Source organism: Antennarius striatus, chromosome 13 (genome assembly GCF_040054535.1).
Source record: "Antennarius striatus isolate MH-2024 chromosome 13, ASM4005453v1, whole genome shotgun sequence".
Classification (NCBI taxonomy): domain Eukaryota; kingdom Metazoa; phylum Chordata; class Actinopteri; order Lophiiformes; family Antennariidae; genus Antennarius; species Antennarius striatus.
In genome coordinates, this window is record NC_090788.1 from 5,035,982 (window position 1) to 5,053,909 (window position 17,928).

Consider the following 17,928-nt stretch of genomic DNA (forward strand, 5'->3'; position numbering starts at 1 on the left):
ACATTTTACAGTTAAACTTAAGCGAAATGACCAAAAAGAAGCGCGATGGCGTGCAGCATCACATGACCTGGCCTCCATAGTCACCTGACCTAAACCCAATGACAGTGTGCAAAGGAGTCATCAATATAAAATATGATTTTGAGTTGTTTGACATTTTTGTGTTTACTACATAATTCCATGTGTTCATTCATATTTGTTGTGCCTTCAATGAGAATCTACAATGTAAAGATCTAAACTTTTGACTGGTTGTGTGTATGTAAATGACTATGAAATATCTAAACAACTACTTTTGATCATTAATTGAAAATACAGTGGATAAAAATATCTTTCAAATGAAATTGGAATTAATATATTTTTCTGTATAGTTTCATTGGGAGACAAAGCTCAGGGATGGATTTGACACTCGATCGAGTTGCTAAAACACCTCACAGCTGGCTTCAGATCATTTGAACCACACAGACTCATCCCAGCATCCAGGCATCCTGCTGAAGCTTTGGTCCTGACATTTGAATTCACAGACAACACAGATTTTGTCACGGGTAGATAAAGCAACTAATTTGTTTTGTCAGACAGATAAAATGACACAAACATCCAAACAGCGGGCATCCAGATCTGTCAGCTTTGATTCATTTGTGTAAATTGGAAAAGAACAGTTCTCTCACTGAACTGGGTCATCCTTCAGATGTTCAGGGTTAGCATTGTTGTGATACTCATAACCGAGGCAGTCAGTATGCTCCATTAACATGAACTGTGTCATCTAACTAGTGCATATAAATATTAATGGAAGTAGTTAGAACTTTGCTCAGTAATTGAGCGAATGATTAAAAACAACAACTCTAATGGTTTGGATGTCATCAGGGTTTATTATACAGTATAAGTATTATAAAAATATATTTTACAACTATAATAATGTGTATATTTATGTCGAACACAGTTTTGTGTTAAATACACATCATTATATCTTTTTGTTTTATATTTGAATCAACCTGATCCGTTGAACGTCGTCCTGTAGTTCCGCCTTTGTCCAGCAGATGGCATCCTCCTCCTGTGGAGCGCTCCTTCCATAATGACCATCTCAAACAAGCAGCAGGAGGGTGGCGCAAAAAGAATTCATGAATATCATTCCATCTGGCAAAGCAACAAGCATCATATGTCACACAGCCTATTCTCCGCTTTTCAAAGCTGCACCTTAATCAATATTTTATTCTTCTATGTGCAGCATGCTAAAATATTGACCAGCCACCAGAGTGCATGAAGGTTACCTCGAGCATCACTTCAACCAGACTGCGTTTCCCAGCAGACACATCATACAGTGATGCTCAAGGCCGGATGCAGGGCTCTCAGTCAGAGAATCTGGGATGTTGTCATGTAACCAATCAGAAAATAAGCTGATGAATCAATAAGTCGAAGCAACGAGGAGCTGATGCAGCCTGAATAGATTTATGGCTGACAGACCGACATAAAGACCTCAGACTGTTTGTCCAGATCAAAACCTGTGTTGAAAGTGAGCCAGAGGGCTGAATCATAATAGCTGCACTCACACCAGGATATTTAACCCCCCCCCTGCTCTCTGATCCGCCATCGACAGAATGAACCCTTTACCAAAAGAGCCAGGCGAAATTCAAATAATACAAATCAACACATTCTGCTTCTATTTGTCAACATAATAACCTCACAAATCAAAAAGGAAGTCAGTGAGAGAAGTTGGAGATGAATTACTCAACATTAGTTGAAATCTTCAGGTCTCAGATGTTGGATGTGGGAGTCATCAGCCACCCCATCCACTTTGGGGGGGGGGGTCAGACATTGCAACAGCTGGGTGGTGCAGTGGGGGTGGCGTCACCTTTAGGGTGACAGATTGAGGTTAAAATATTTCAGAGCAAACCCCCCCCCCCCGCATATCCTTTTTTCACTGTAATGACACCCCTTTCCAAAACAGACCAGGGTGAGTTGGCTCGGTGCAAACACTGCATACCGATTCCGTTACAGCAATGCTTTAAAAATGAAATCATGAAACACATCTTTGCCCCCCTTACACACACACAGACACACACACAGACACACACACACACACACACACACTTCTCTGTGTTGCCACCTCCACTCTTTAGACTTACCAGTTTTTAAGCCAGGCTTCACTCCCGGAAGGTTTCAGGCTCCCGGGCTGCAGATGGATATTATAGCCTCATTGTGACTAAAGCAGTTTTTGTATTAACCAAAGGCTTGCAGCAGTTACATGTCTGTGAATACGGCTGACAAAGCATCGTCCATTATCATCCACACGCTCTGGAGCGGACAACTGGGTCTGTCACTGCAAGAAATTGAGTTGTGATCATTTTTATGGGTGCAGGCTATCACATAATGGCTCTAAGTCCAAATGAGTTGGCAGAGTCGCTTTTAAATTGGGTATAATTGTTAGGTTCTGGAGTACAGCTCCTCCAAGCACACTGGGACTCATTAGCTTTCACCATTGAAAGGGTCTGAGAGTGCGAGGGCTCAATTAGTAAATCTTAAAATTTAATTACAGGTTCTAAAACATACGATTTGGATATATATGAAGTTAGTTCATGTGAGAATGTTTTATGTAGCTTTGCAGTGATTATAACATTGTACCTGCGTGTCCTTTTCCTGCAGCAAGATCTCAGATGTTACTTTCATGTCATCAGGCTTCTAGTTCCCCAAAAGGATATTTATCTGTCATAAATACGAAACCATAAAAACCAATGTGTCATCCAAAACACATGTTTCTCCAGTCTAAATATGGCCCCTTATATGAGGTCTTGCTCTTTATATAAGAAAGATAAGCCTCGGTGTGTTGTGTGGTCATGGGAAATTACAGTGCTGCGCAGAGGTTTTAGTGACTGATCCTTATATTTAATATCAAACACAGACACGGACGTCTATCATTGATGCCAGCGACTGATATGGAAGCTATGAACTCGATGTACCAGAGGCATCGCAGCGCAGAACACAGATCCATGTGTTTTCCTGGAAACAGGTATGGCAGCAATAATACATAGCTCATTTAATTATAAAACACCACTGATTGTGTCCTTTTCCCTCGCTGCTCTTTTCCTCAGAGCTCAGTATGAGCATTGATTTTATGACAATGTAAAGAATGAAGTAGTTAAAGCCTGTCGTGGCTGGATGCAGCACATCCTGACGAGATACTTGTTTGTGAGGATTTCAGCCATTTTCTGCGTTTCCATGGTAAACACGAACACATCTGCTCCTCGTTCCTCTGCAGCACATTTATTATAATTCTGTTAAAGCAATGCTAATACTTCAGAATAGGATTCCTTTATTTGAAGTGGGTGTTTTTTTGGGGGGGGTTTTTCAACCACACAGCTGACATTTCCTTCACAACATAGAACACGTCCTTTGTTTATTTTTGTAAAGCGGTTTAATGTGTTATCAAGTCACGCATCAAATAATTTTCAACATCTGATGGATTGAAATGTAAGTATTTGGTACATCGGTGCTTTGAGTGCTAACTAAAGCACAGCAACATGCACACAACAGGATAAAGCGAACAGTCCTGATTAAGAGCATGAGCATGATAGCTATCTGCTAATTATCACTAAAAAAAATGAGGGAAAAATGGTTGTTCTGATACAAGAATATTTAATAAAAATATTAAATATATTTAATAAAGAAGTCCTGATTCATGGAACAATTTTCTTAAATAAAGCTCAACAAGACTAAATATTCTCCTAATTGCATCACTTGTTTCTGCAAATTACAAATGCATTCTCATCATCCTATCACGTCATTCTTCTGTCCTCTCCTCATATCTTCCAATGTGATCGATCTTTTAAATACTGTAATAGAAAGAGTAGCAGTGCACGACATGGCCCTAGAACACACGTGTCAAACTCAAGGCCCAGCGGCCAAATGTGGCCCTCCACATCATTTTATGTGGCTCGCCAGAGCAATAAATGGTCTAAGTGTCCAAAAATAAATAGGTCAAAAATGTCCTTTAAGCAAAACTACATTTCCCACAATGCAGTAATCAAGCCCGTTTTAACTTTGATAACATGGAGTTCTGTGGGTTTCATAACCTGATAAATTAAAAGGCATTTATGTTATAACAGAGAAACAAACACACTTTTTTTTCTGTGCAACTGTAACGTTTGTAACTTGAATAAATAATAAATGCAGAGTTATTCAACATTAAGGAGTAGTTACATTTATTTTACACTTAGTTACATTTTGCTACATTTATTAGTTACATCTGGCCCTTTGAGGACAGCCATAATGCTGATTGTTAAAAATGAGTTTGACCCCTGCCCAAGAGGATCACCTTAGAATGATCCTTCCACGGAATAGACAAAAATCATTTTTATTTACGTAACTCTAACCATAGAAGAAAATCATGTGGAAACAACTAAAAATTTAATTCAAAGTTACAATAATAACGTCATGGAAGACGTACAGGATACATAAAGTTTGTATTAACTAGACTTCATAGTTTGCATAGTTGGCCAGTAATGACTTTTAAATGAAATCCCGTCTGAAGGCTGGAGGCCTCTGGGTGACTTCTCTTTGCCTGGAACATCAAAACACAAAGTCCACCAAGTTAAATTTGGCATGCTTCGTCCTGAATGACCTTTAACCTCCGCAGTACACTCTTCTCATCGCGAGCTGCTCGGTTGACACCGGCTGCCCTTTCTCATCCTACCGAGGGTTTTTCTCAAAAATGTTTTCTTGTAAAGTTCGCGACCCCCAAACGGATCAGCAGCGGAGTCGTCGCTGGAGGTGAAAGGCAAAGGAAGTTGACGGGATGTGCTTGAGTTTTCACATCAAGGAGTTCCCGTTTGGGTTAAGCGGATGGCCGATGTTGGGGTCAAGAGGCAAAACATGTCGGGCGGCCGAGGAGGGGATTTTCCTTTATATTCAGATGGATGTGAACATCAGTGAAGACAGAATCTCCCCTCCGTCTTAGAGGATCTGCGGAGGTAAAGGACGCTGGCAGACACGGAACCGCCATCGCCAGTTCTCCCTAGCCGGCTTGTAAAACATTTACCCTTGTGCTTATCCAACATGGCAAACATCATCCATGTTCTTTCACTGTCAGCCAAGATGCCTCAAGCTGACAGGCTGAACTGTGGACCGCAGGGACTCGCCTGTCATGAATATTACATCGGCTCTGTTTACATGTGTGCACATGGCCACCAATAAGGATAGCTTCCTGCCATTGATCTTTGCAGCTATATAAAAAAAATAAAAAAAAGTTTGTACTTTGCCCCCCTGCTGGTGAAAAGGTAGTCTGTTCACTTTGACCCGTTCTGCAGACCTGGCACATGAAGCTTATTAGTCATTTATGACTGATTACCACTTCATGTGAGTAGAGCAGGAGGTTATGGGAAGCAGCAAGGGTCAAGAAGGCATCAGGCGTTAAAGGAGAGAAAGGACTTAAGCTGCGCTGCCACTCCGTCATATTTACACAAAACAGTAGAAGAATGGCCCAACTGTAAAGCTGTGGAGAGGAGGTGTGTGTGTGTGTGTGTGTGTGAGTGTGTGTGTGTGTGTGTGTGTGAGTGAGTGAGGGTAGGACGAGGGAGGGGGGGAGGTGCCACAGCTGCAACTCAGCAGTTGATCCTGTCCCGGGAAACAGGATCAACCAGGTCAGGGCGAAGATGGAGGGAGGGGTGGGTGGGTGGGGGGGGGAGCAAAAGGTCGCGACCCCTGGGGGGTTAAGGAACAGACTTCTCAAAGAGGTACATCTTCAAAAGCAAAAAGCCCCCAGCGGAGGAACCAGTAGAAGGTTGGGAAAATAAACCAGTTTGACCTGGTTTTTCTCGGAGCAGAAGTTTCCCCAGGTGTTTGCTTTAACCTCTTTATTGTTGTTCTGACTGGAGGCGCTGCTCTCTGCAGCCACATTACTCCAAGGCAAAGCGGTATTTAAGTATTTTGTTAATATATTCTGTCATTATGAAATTCCAAATGGGGTCATGCAAGCCATAAAAAAAAAGTCAATCACACCCCGCGCGCGCGCGTGTGTGTGTGTGCGTGTATGTGTGTGTGTGTTTACATAACATGCAAGGTCAAACCATGTGCTCAAACACTTGCATGAGGAGAGGGTGTTCGAACATCTGTGAGCATATTTATCAAACCCATCACCATGACAAGTAGTTACAAGTGTTAGCTCCGTATGACCTCCATCTGAATAAACACAACACCCAGTAAGAGCATCTCATTAACACTCAGCCCAATGCACGGCGGTGCAATCGCTGCTTCAAAGGGATCATGTGTTCCCGTGTTAAAAAAAAACAAAAACCCTCGACCGACACATCAAATGTAGTCATTAAGTTGTTGATCAGAGAATGAACGTTTCAAACTCCTGGGATGTTTGTTTTTTGAACTATGAAAACGTCTCGATATTCCCCCGCCTCTGTGTTGAGTCACTGATGTCGCTCACATCCTCACGCTGAGGTCAGGAAATCAAAGAGCCGAGCCACAGACAAACGGCCGATTGTCGAGTCTCACACCTTGACCTCGCTCTAAACTTGCGACTCCCTCCTTCATGTTTTTGCCGCTGCTTCGTCAATCTGAGGAAATCAAGAGGTCACTGCTGGTTCAAGCCTTGATAAGAATCTTGAAATGGAGAAGTTCACGGGAGGGGGAAAGGTTATGGAGAGTTTAAAGAGAGACACGTCAGTCACGAGCAACGTTAAGGGAAGTCGGGGCCGAGGAACTGGGCTGCGATTTCAAAACTCCAGACAAAAAGTCGTCTGTTCGCCCGCCGGACTTCGTATTCTTACCCAGAGCAAGAGAAGCTCAGCTTGAACTCGTCTTCACCTTCAGGAAGTCTGACGATACAGGATGTTTTTGTCACCAAAGAACGGGTTTTGTTTTTTCTGGAGTGAGCAAGAGAATTAAAGTTTTGTATATCGACTGTAAAATAAGATCTATTTTGGGTTCTCAATCAAACATATATGGCCTGTTTAGTGAGGCACATCCTCGGGTATTCAGCGTACATCTGGTGACCTCTAGGCGTCCTCCCTCTTTTCAATGTCTTTCCTGCCTTTGTTAAGTGTAAGCACTTTAATGAATAGCATCAACTCAGAAGCTCAAGTTCTAGGGCGATTACAGGACATCCTCTCGCTCTATGGACCGGAGACTTTGATTTTAAAAAGCGCAGATTGGCTTTGATGTCTTTTTTTTTTAAAAATATTAATGAACTATATGGTGAAGCAAATCAGATATTGCAATATAATTTGCTACAATTTCCCTACTGGGTGCTTTAAATTATGTTATATTCTGTACAAGGGTGAACTCACACGACCGCAAGATGAACTGCATAAAAAAACGAACGCTAAGAATCAGATGGTTCCCAATCTTTAACAGAAATATAACCGTTTCATGATTTTTTTTCACAGAACAATACACTTTTAAAGACAAACTGGAAAAAGAGAAACACACTGATACTAGGTCATGCATTTTAGTACTTTATTTCTGAGATATCAGTGCAAATGAACACCAAAAATGAAACCAAATGAAATAATGTTTCAGGTCTTCACATGAAAAAAAAAAATGAAAAAAAAAAAAAAAAGAAACACCTTTTTTTTTTCTTTTTCTTTTTAAATATTTGCTGCTACAAATGTATTTCTTCGATGCACAATGCAAGATGTATGATTGTACGTCAACCCCCCGCCTCCCAACCCACCCCCGCCCAGCCACTACAGCCCCGGAGCTCTTTCGCGGAGCTTTTGTTACCCAGTAACAAAAAAGAAAATCACAAAAATATTCAATGCACATTTATTTTTCACACATTTTAATCAACTTGCTGAGCAGTCTGTGGATATTTAGGGACTGTTCATATTCTAAACGGACCTCTCTCTGTGATAAAAAAAGACCTATTTTAAGACTTGACATTTTTCCCCCCATCACCAGTAGGGATACACAGGTAGTTCCCATGCGTCTGCATGCAACAGGCAGCAGTGAGGAGAGTCAGACATTATTACACAACACAGCGCAGGATAGATTATCATTTACCACATAGAGACACATGCAAAGAACAAACCAACCAAAAAGATGGGCATAGCATCCTCTGCCTTTGTATGTACACTTGTAAGCATATAATTCATATTTACATATCAGGGCATTAAAAACTAGGGTAATATCTTTTCTTAAACATTACAAAATAGTCATCTTTCATACTGAAAGTACTATTTACACAAATATATTTAACCATTGTGAAAATGTATTAATCAAAGAGACATACTTCATAGGTATATGTATTAAAAAGATCACAAGACTAAATGGGTAAAGCAGTGTGTGAAATTAACTGAAAGAGTACAGTACAATCAAAATAAAGGAGCTAGACGTCCCTCAACACACCAAAGCATCTTGGTGATTTAAATGGGGGCAGGTACACCTATCCAGCTGCTTGAAAAAACAAACGATGTACCTGTGGTATTCTCTTCATTATCATGCAATTCTTTTGACATTTTGAGTTAAAGAGACCGCCACAAAAAATAAAAAATAAAAAGATGCTCATAAACTACAACGGTTAAGAAATGATGAGAAAAACAAAACTCCACAAACCGTCAAATTCTCAACAGATAACAATACTGACATTTTCATTACATGCCATTAAATTATTCTGAAAAGGACACTGAGGACTCAGCTTGGATAGTGCAACCTCGGGGTGCTCCTTATGTCAAAGAAAAAAAGCCATGTGCTTCACACTTTTGTGTGCATGAAGAAAAGTGGTGTTGGTTTATCTAGAGTCATTTTACACGCCTCTCAAACCCTTTCGATTGTTCCTCCAGAAACCTCTTTACATACAGTTGCTCAAATGTAATCCCCCAAATACATACACACACACACACACACACACTCTCTGTTGACCCAACTGCACAATCTGCAAAGGCGTCATCGCCTTAAAACATTAAATAAAAGCAGAATTCAGAAAGTTGTGACCGTTCGAACCTCTGGCGATATTTTCTTCATACCACTTCATGAATCTTTAGAAAAAGCAAGACAAAGCATTCGTCGTAGTGGGATCCTCACTGAAGCAATTGCGGTGTGAACGTTGTTCTCAAAGTCTGTTTTACAATGAATGTGTCATGTACATTGTCGTAATAGACCGGTGTGTCTGCCCCAGAATGACTTTATTTAGAATCGTATCCAAAATTGATGGGACTTTGACTGTCTGAAAATATTCGGATAGAGAACATAAATAAATGCCCGCTGAACTGAGTGCTAACATTTTGGAATCAATAATAAATGCTGCCTGAATTGATGTTAATATTGTATTTTATGGCAGGCAACAAAAAGGACATAGAAGAGTGATATGTGTACAATTTAGATACAAATAATAGATGTAAACTAAGACCAAATTATAAAGCAAGGCTTCATAATAGACAAAATGAAATATGAAATGTGTGACAGTGAGGTCAGATTTGTGACAGTTGCGTCGTTCTGCTTGAATCATTAAGACAATTTGTCATTATAGAACTGTTTTGTACCATCGCAAGACCTCACTATTTGAATGCAAACCAATCCAGGTATACCTTCCAGTAGGAATTTGAATTTTAACTTGCTCTTTTCCTCAAAAAGAAATCTTTTTCTCTTTCTTTCTTTGTCTCATCAAAGCAATTTGGCAAGTCATTTACAAAGTACAAACAAAAAGAGTCAATGAATTCGATTTTTTTTTTCTGCAGTTGATACAACCTCTATTCAGATGATTGGCTCAGCCCCTGGCTCTCATGGCTGTGCTTTTCGTTGCGGGTCGGCGATTGTGGAGTGGAACTCAGACTGTGTTCATAGGCATGCATGTCACTGATTGGCTCTTCTTTAATTCTGATCACAGACTGGTTTCCCTCTACCTGATCCCTCATCTCTTTCCTCAACTGAATACTACCCTTCTGTAACATGTAATACAGAATGGGGTTGGAGCGCGAGAGCCGTGGAGAGTCCAGGTTGGAGTCACAACACTCCTCCTCTTCGTTCTCCTGATTACTCCATCGCACCGGGCTCTTGGGCTCCTGTTTCACAAGAGTAGGAGGTTCCCATTTTTGAGTAACTGGCCACTGAGCTGGGTGGCGGTTCCAGGGGGTGCAGACAGGGCTGTCACTTACTGGAGGGGTCGGTAGAGGTCTGACATTACTCAGAAGCCCTGAGTTGAGGGAACCATGAGGGTGCCAGCTGGGCAGGTGGAGGAAACTGTGATTATGGGAAGGCTGACTGGGAACGCTGCCATTGGCCTTGCCGTTGGCCTGTAGGATGGAAGGACTGGGTGTCCCCCGGGGCTGCTGAGCCAGCTCCTTTAGGCAGTTGTCAGAGAGCAGCAGTTGTTTGAGCACATTGAAGCCCCGACTCTCTCTGGTGAGAGTTTCGCTTGGTGGGCTCCTGGGTGGACCCTCGTCCTCAATCAGATTTTTCTGCTGTTCAGGCTGTTCCTGAACAGCAGAAGACGCAAACATATTTGTCTCTCCACTGTCCACCGCTCTCGGTGAGCTGATATTAGTCAAACTATCAGTCCGATCAGAGCAGAGGCGTCTCTTTTTGGGACTCGGGCTTGGGTACTCTCTCTGTTCCTCTTTAACGGGTCTGGGATGTGACTCAGCCTGCATAGCAGCACTAGTGTAGTAGGTAGCAGTCTGTTGTTTGAGCAACTGGCTGAGGAGACCATATTTAGCCACGACCTCTGCAGGTCGTGGTTCTTTTTTAAAGCCTTGATGAGACTCTGACAGGAGGTTATTTTTTTCATAGCCACTAGGTCTCTTTCTGCGATTCAAGTCCTCACCTGTGGCTGTGGATGGTCCAACCTCCTCCTTGATCTCCGTTTTCACTCTTATATCAAAAGGGGGGCTATTGGAGCTGTCACAGACAGTAGAGGTACCAGAGCTCTTCTCGTAGCACCTCCCCGCCATCTCTACACTCCTCCGGCCACTAGGCCTTTCTTTGCGGTTGACTGTAGTGGAAGTAGATCCCGTTCCGAGGAGGAGTTGCAGCACGGTGCGCCTCTCGAGAAGATTCTCAATCTGCGAAGAAGGAGGAGGAGTTTCTTTTGGATTAAATGGGGTACCACTGCCTGATGGTCTGTCAGAGAGAGGAGTGGTCGTGGTCCTATGGATTGGAGCATTGAGTCTTTCCAATAGGGCAAGGGGCCTACTGGCATCATGCTCCTGACCCACTCCTTTGCTGGAGGGGATGGGAGGGGAGGAAGAAGCGGTGCCACATTGAGCCAGATTCTGTAACAGTTTGCTGGCACTAAAGGCAGGCTCTGAAGCCTTCTCAGCAGGGAAGGCTTTAGACTTACATAAATCCAGCGGACCAGACTGGATATTGGGGGAGGGATAAGAATAAGGGGATAGTGCACTGCTTGGGTCATGACTGAATGAGTGCAGAGGCTGGGCTGGGGTCACAGGTCTATCTAAGGGACTTTTTTTCCCAGTCTCCTCCCAAGGAACCAGTCCCTTTGTTTGGCCTTGAGACATTGTTGCCATAGATATATCAAGTGGCAAATCTTGGTTACCTATGTTCTTATTAACCATCTCATTTTTTCTGCGCTCAAGAAGAAGCTGCATGAGTGTAACCTTAGGGTGGGATTTTAGGTCTGGACTCATTTCAAGCTGCTTGCTTTTGGACACCTTTGATCCTGATGGCTCTGGCTTCCACTTTTTAATTAAAGATTCTGTTAGTTTGTCCAGTGAGGATGCAGAGATGGAGGAGGAGGAAGAGGAGGAGTTAGCATTGGAAGCTACATTAGAGGGTGGTGAGAAGTTTGCGACGGATGGTTGAACAGAAGCTGGAGGGGAGAACGCAGCTGGGGTTAAAGAAAACACCGTGGTGGACGCAGAAAGGGAGGAAGTGGATGGGGAGAAGGTGGAAGAAGGGGTAGAAGTTTCGGGTGCCGTGTCATGTGTATTAACTCTGCTTCTGATGGACAGGTCAATGGGAGAGCAACTTGAGTAGGAACTCTCTGCATCACTGCTGTCCTTGATCAAGCTCCTCTCCTGTGTGGAACACTCACTGTCTGATGTTGCAGAAGAGGAGTCGATGGGGGGTAGAAGACCAGAACTGTCCTCCAGGTGCCCATTCTTTGTCAGCTGCTTCTGGTTGTTGTGGTTGTTGAGTAGCAGAAGCAGTAAACTGCTGCATGTCTGGGGGGGCCTGGTTGGACGCGAGTCAAAGCCACGCTTCTCCCTCGGTGGTTGGCTGTGAGTGTGGTTGGGAGCATGTGGAGGTGCGGGCGGGGAGCTTTGGCTATGGCCGCGCAGCAAAGAGGGGCTCTGTGGATTGGACAAGGCCGGTCGAGGGAGTGCTGTTGTTATTGTAGTTGTCGCCGTCATTCCATTTTGGGTTGTTAAGGAGCTTAGTGTGTCTGGGGCTCCAGGCAGAGTCGCTCCCACGCTAGGTGGTCTTTTGTCCTGGCCATGCTGCTGGTTGGCCATGGCAGCTAGTCTCTCACTGGCAGATCTTCCCGAAAGCTGTGCTTTGAGGGCATGCTCCCTAGAATACTGCTGGAGATGGGCTTCACTTGACAGCAGAAGGGCCAGTTGACTACATGCCACACTGGGCTTGGGTGAAGGTGCTGGACTAGAACGAATTTTCACCATGTTGGCCACGGCTTTCAGACGCTCGGCACAGGAAACAGATTCCGCGGATGCAGGAGCAGAAGGAGGCGTGGCACTGTGTGCTGACCGAGGAGACTCTGAATGCCTGTCTTGATTGTGGCACCTGCGACTGTACGGCGTATTGCTGTGATTTTGAAGTTTGTTCTTCCTCATGAGGCCCTTCAAGCGGCTTGAGGCCGAACCATACGCAGGAAGTGTCTCTTTGTCTGCCGGTGGCGCCTTAGCTGGAGGTGAACCCTCACTGGGGGGTTTATTAGACTGCTGCGACATTGCCACACTCTGAAGCCGTGAGCTGAACGACTGAAGCAGGGAAGCCAACAGGGTGCTCTCCCCGGCATGAGGAGATTCCTCTAGCGCTCCGTTTTGCGTGTCCCCTCCTTGGCCATTCAGCTCCACTGGGGGCGAACTCATCCGCTGGTTCGCTTGGTCATTCCAAGCACCAGAACGTAGCAGACGAGCCTTCTTGAGGTGCTGCGAAGAACCTAATGTGGGGCCATTGGTTCCAGATTTCGGAGCAGTTGGACCGTGGTTGGGCAGTTGGAAGGGCTCGCCAACCTTGTCACCTTGCTCCTGGTTGCTGTGGGCAGCCTCAGACCTACCGCTTGCCGTGGCCGCAGGCCCGGCTACCACTGGATGCATCAGTAAACCTTCCAGATAAGTTAGAACAGCTGAATCCTTGTGTGTCTCAGGGCCAGGCTCCTCCCCATGAGTCATGTTCAATATTAGGATCCCCTCGTATAATTCAGTACTGCTACTGGAAAACAAACGTTTACTAGGTCATCTGGCTGATAGTCTCATGTACTTTCAAAATACCAAAAACGGGCAACCACAAAATGGATGCACCGGCCAGATGCGATCCTACGACTCCGTGTTGAGTACAGTCAGTACTGTGCTGAAAAAGCATCCATGCTTGGAGGCAATCTGGGGTAAGGGGGCCTTCCAGGCATTGTTGTATGCCTTAAAACACCATTTAACACCATAAAGATCAATCCAGGCTTATGAGAGTAGCAAGCAACAAGTCAGTAGGATTTAACCACAAAGATGTTGACACATTCCGGGGCTGTGGACGTTTGGGATGTCAAGCCTAAATCCTGGCTGGGGTTTGGTAAGTGGTGGCTTTCAGCTCTGCAGATCTCACGTGGAGACCTAGGGGAGTGAGCGAGAGAGAGAAGAGGGGAGGGTTATGTTGGAGAAGAGAAAAAGGGGAAAAAAAAGAGAAAACTGTGTGAGAAGCAGGGATTTACACAGCACTATATCACATTCATTTCACCACCTCGTCTGCCATCTCTGTTACTTAGCAACATTTCAGATTGACTGCACACGGTTCCTTCTCGCCGCACTCTCCTCTTGCAGCCACAGAACAGACGACAAATGTAAATTAGGCCTGATTGGATCCAAATTGAAAATTCAAGCCCACTACCTTGAAACCACTCAGGTCTTGAGCTGCAAACCCCTCACAGCGATGTCTTTCAAAAGTGAAGGGCCTTGTGAGAGCTGTGAATAATTTCTTGTGCAGCTTGTCATTTCAGTGGATTATCCTCTCCTACCACCTCCTGCTCCTTACGCACTTGAGCAGCATCTCACGCGACGCAAACGTTGATCTACATAAAATGTGAACCCACCCACATGCATGCGAGTTTGCATCTAATTATTCATGTCAAGACTTAACTATGAAATGGGCACGGAGTCAGAAATACCAATATATGACAACTATGACACGAGCAGAGTTCGTACAAGCTGTTCCGGTATCCGTCTCGGCTGTGTATTACCGCCGTTTCTCAAAAAGTTGTGTTGTTTGACCGAAATTTTTCCATAAAATCAGAACACGAGAAACATTTCCTGACTTGATGTGAGCTGTGTTCCTGGGTTCACAGCAGGCACACAGTTCTCGTTGAGCTTTACTCGACTGTCAAGTGTGTTTGTGCGTATTGAAGTGTGGGGGTGGTTTAAGGATCAGGTGCACCTGTCACACCACACCACTGTCAGGAGGGCACAACTTGTGACACCGGGGTGAGAATTGTGCCAGTTGCCATGACAGTGTCAGCAGCACTGCCCTGGAAGACCTCTGAACCCTGTCAACGTGGTTCCCGTGGATACAGGACACCGCCGACAGTCCTGGCTCCATCCCATAAAGGTTAATTAATACAGAGTTTCCACCTCGCCTCAGCTGCCGTCCGTGTCCTTTAGCGATGCCATCCTCACCTTTAGCGTACTGCGAGCAAAACCACATAGCAGGTCACACAACAGGACATCAGCCCTTGTTTATAATGAAAGGGAACCGCAAGCGATGCAGCCACTAGTCTAAATACTTCACAGAGAGCACAAACAAGGGCCAAAAACAACAAGGCAACAGGCCTCTAATCAGTCTGAAATCCATGCCTGTGGCCAAGGTTCACAGGTTGTCATGACAGTAAGGCCAACAAGGTGGCACTTTTAATGCCACCTTGAAAATGAGCCGGGATTAGGGGGTGGATTTAAGTTCATCAGTGCTTCATTAAGGCTGAGTAGCAGCAGGACAAGAATCAGGTTGGCAGTTTTAATGAGCAAAAGAAAGAAAAAAACAAAAACATCCACAGGTTGACAACATTGTTAACAGCGCGCAGCGTTTACCGGAATAAATTCTTCTGAGATTGGCCCATCAGCATCAGTTACAGTTCAAGGCCATTATTAAGCTGCTGACCTAAATCTGGCAACAATAAAAGCCAACCTGGTCACACTGGGCCATCTGACGTCTGTGGACATGCTAATCTTAGATGCTCAGGATTAGGGCTATTTTCCCGCCAGTGAGCTTAACGCAATAATAGAATACTTTTTAGCGCTACATTACATGTACCCTGTAAACATGGACTTGTTTACCTTCAACATAACATATTAAAGTACTTCCTATGCTGTTATGCTGACTCCCAGTTAGTGAGAGAGGAATTAAAAATGAGAAACAACACTGACACACGGCCACAACAAGGCAAACTGTTAATCTCTGCTGCTGGCAGTGAACCTTTGGAATTATGGTTGACCTTGTCTATGATTTTGTCCAAATAAATTCGAATGTGGAGCAGAGTACAGGGGCACGACGACACTGCAGTATGAGAGTTTAGAGACAACAAAGTGACTTAACTCGCTATCTCACATTAAGTACAAATATTCTCGAAAACCCTTTAAACAAAGTGGGAGCCTTCAGGCGCTGTTGAGATATGTTATGATAGAGCTGTTAAAAAGACCCGCGACAGCAAGGGCAAGAAAAAAAATATGTTCTCCTCCGTGACAGAGTTCTGTTAACAAATAAATGACCTTAATATTGGAAAAGCTGTCCTCTATACGGAGCCCCTAAAGCATACAGCCCTCCTCCTTCTCTCTCACAGACTGTGTGATGTGCATTACTATTACATTATCTCCCCTGGTGTATACATTGAAAATGACCTTAAACATCTGTTAACATGTCATCTCATTGGCGGTGGCACCCAAAAAGCCTGACCTACACCCCCTTCCCCCCACTATGAGACGCCACAGCACCAATGAGCTGCTCCATAGTTTCTGTGGTGATTATCCATTATCCTTGACAATGTCAGCCAATGACAGAGCACCATTCTAAAGTGATTTTTACCCCTACAGTCAGCCACGTACATGTGAGAGGGTGGGCAAGTGATGGGGAGGGGTGAAAGCTTCATCATCCCCCCGGCTGGTGGGCTCTTCTTCAATTTCTCCCCGTCAGTTACAATCTCTTTTACTTAAAAGATAGGAAGAACAGGAAATGCTGCTCCACCTGCAACTATTTCCTCAGATACATGGAATTACCGGCTGATATAAAAAAGGAGAAAAAATGTGATCATCTTACCTCCAGATTGCACCCACGAACACACTTACTGGTAATACTGTCTCTTTTTTTTTACTTTAAAGGAAGCTCCAAAAAGACCTTCATTGTCAGGAATGGTAATCCATTTAAGCCATTTAAAATGTATGAGACCAAACAAAAGAATTAAAAAGGGGAAGTGCCAAAGGAGAGGCAGCTCAAGTCAAGGTCATTCATGCCGCCAAGGCTTTTCCACTTGATGCAACAGCTGGTGTCCATGCAAAGCTCTGGGCGTTAATAAAAAGTGACAATGCTGCCCAAGCCGTGTGTATTACTAATGTCTGACACCGGCCTGGCAGATGTGTTCTCCCCGCATTTAAAAGGAGCCAAGGTTAAAGGAGTATAAAAAGGAGAGGCAATGCCTAAACACTGTTATATCGTGTAATCTCCAGCCTGGTCCTGCTGCACGTACTCAACAGGGTACCTCACTTACACATGCAGTGTGACCGCTATTTGCAAATTCAATATGGCCTGACATGATCGAATAAGACAAAACATAAGTTACCTGACCAAAAAGGCAGTTGTTCCAAAGCCTTCCACAAGTGAACGGGTGCACCAGAGGGAAGTTGAATCAAAAACTCTTGCACAACATGCTTGAGAGCAAGCAAGAGAGATAGAGGAAGAAGATGCTGTCTGCAGATAAGTCGATCAGGACAAGCTAACAATGAAATGAGATACACAGACACATGCACGCCTGCATAATGAGAACTAGTTTGCTGTGACCCACTTCTTAGCTGACCAACAAGTCATGCATAGCACATGTGCCTCCATGTGCATGCAGGGAAACCAGTCACTGAACCCAATGTACCCAACAGGAAGCTATGTTGACTATAATATGTGACCTGCATCAAACAGTTATCCTACATGTGTCTATTCGAAAAACAATGCATGATGCTAACATTTCAGACTTGGACACAACAGAACCGGGGTGCTAAAGTTCTCGGCTTGCATCTGGCGTCAAATAAGGAGCTCAGGGGCGGATTTTAACTTCATCTGCACTCATTAGTACAAAGAGTTCTTGGGGTTGGGAGAGAGAGCATAGAACAATTCATGCACACTGACTGATGAGTCATCTAAGTGGTTGAGAGCCCAGCTGACTGGCAGAGAATCCTGCCAAAGCAGCAAGTGAAATGATAGTATCACTGCACTGTATCACAGTCCCTTAACTATTATGTCCAAGCTTGGATGGATGTGCACCCAAAAATGTTTGTGTCAATAGCAAATATTTGTGTGCCATTTGGAAGACCCACCCAAGGGCCATTTCCTGAGAAGCAGAAAATGACTGCATCAATTAAACACACAGACATTCCTTCTTAATGAGCCGTGCCTGCCATCAATCTCTACCTGATTCATTTCTTCTGGGCTCCGAGGTAATCTTCTGCTTACATCGCCCGTTTAAAATGGAGGTCCATTTCCCCTCCCGAAAACAACACACATTTTCCACTTGTAAACAATGCTGCTAGAAATAGGAACAGCTGAATGTCCCATGGC

The 17,928-nt window shown here is 44.1% G+C and overlaps 1 protein-coding gene and 1 long non-coding RNA gene across 2 annotated transcripts in view; both read right to left on the reverse strand.

Moving 5' to 3' along the window:
* Nucleotides 1–840: 840 nt before the first annotated feature.
* Nucleotides 841–2,263, reverse strand: LOC137606674 (uncharacterized). Its single transcript, XR_011037894.1, has 2 exons — nt 1,263–2,263; nt 841–1,128 (listed from the first exon to the last, which is right to left on the reverse strand). It is a non-coding gene; the product is annotated as an uncharacterized lncRNA (long non-coding RNA).
* A 4,927-nt stretch (nt 2,264–7,190) lies between these two features.
* Nucleotides 7,191–17,928, reverse strand: part of nrip1b (nuclear receptor interacting protein 1b) — a 37,071-nt gene continuing 26,333 nt past the window's right edge. The window contains exon 2 of the mRNA XM_068331354.1: nt 7,191–13,736. Coding sequence (XP_068187455.1) covers nt 9,684–13,304 — 3,621 coding nt within the window. The 5' untranslated portion in view covers nt 13,305–13,736 and the 3' untranslated portion in view covers nt 7,191–9,683. The remainder of the gene's footprint in view (nt 13,737–17,928) is intronic.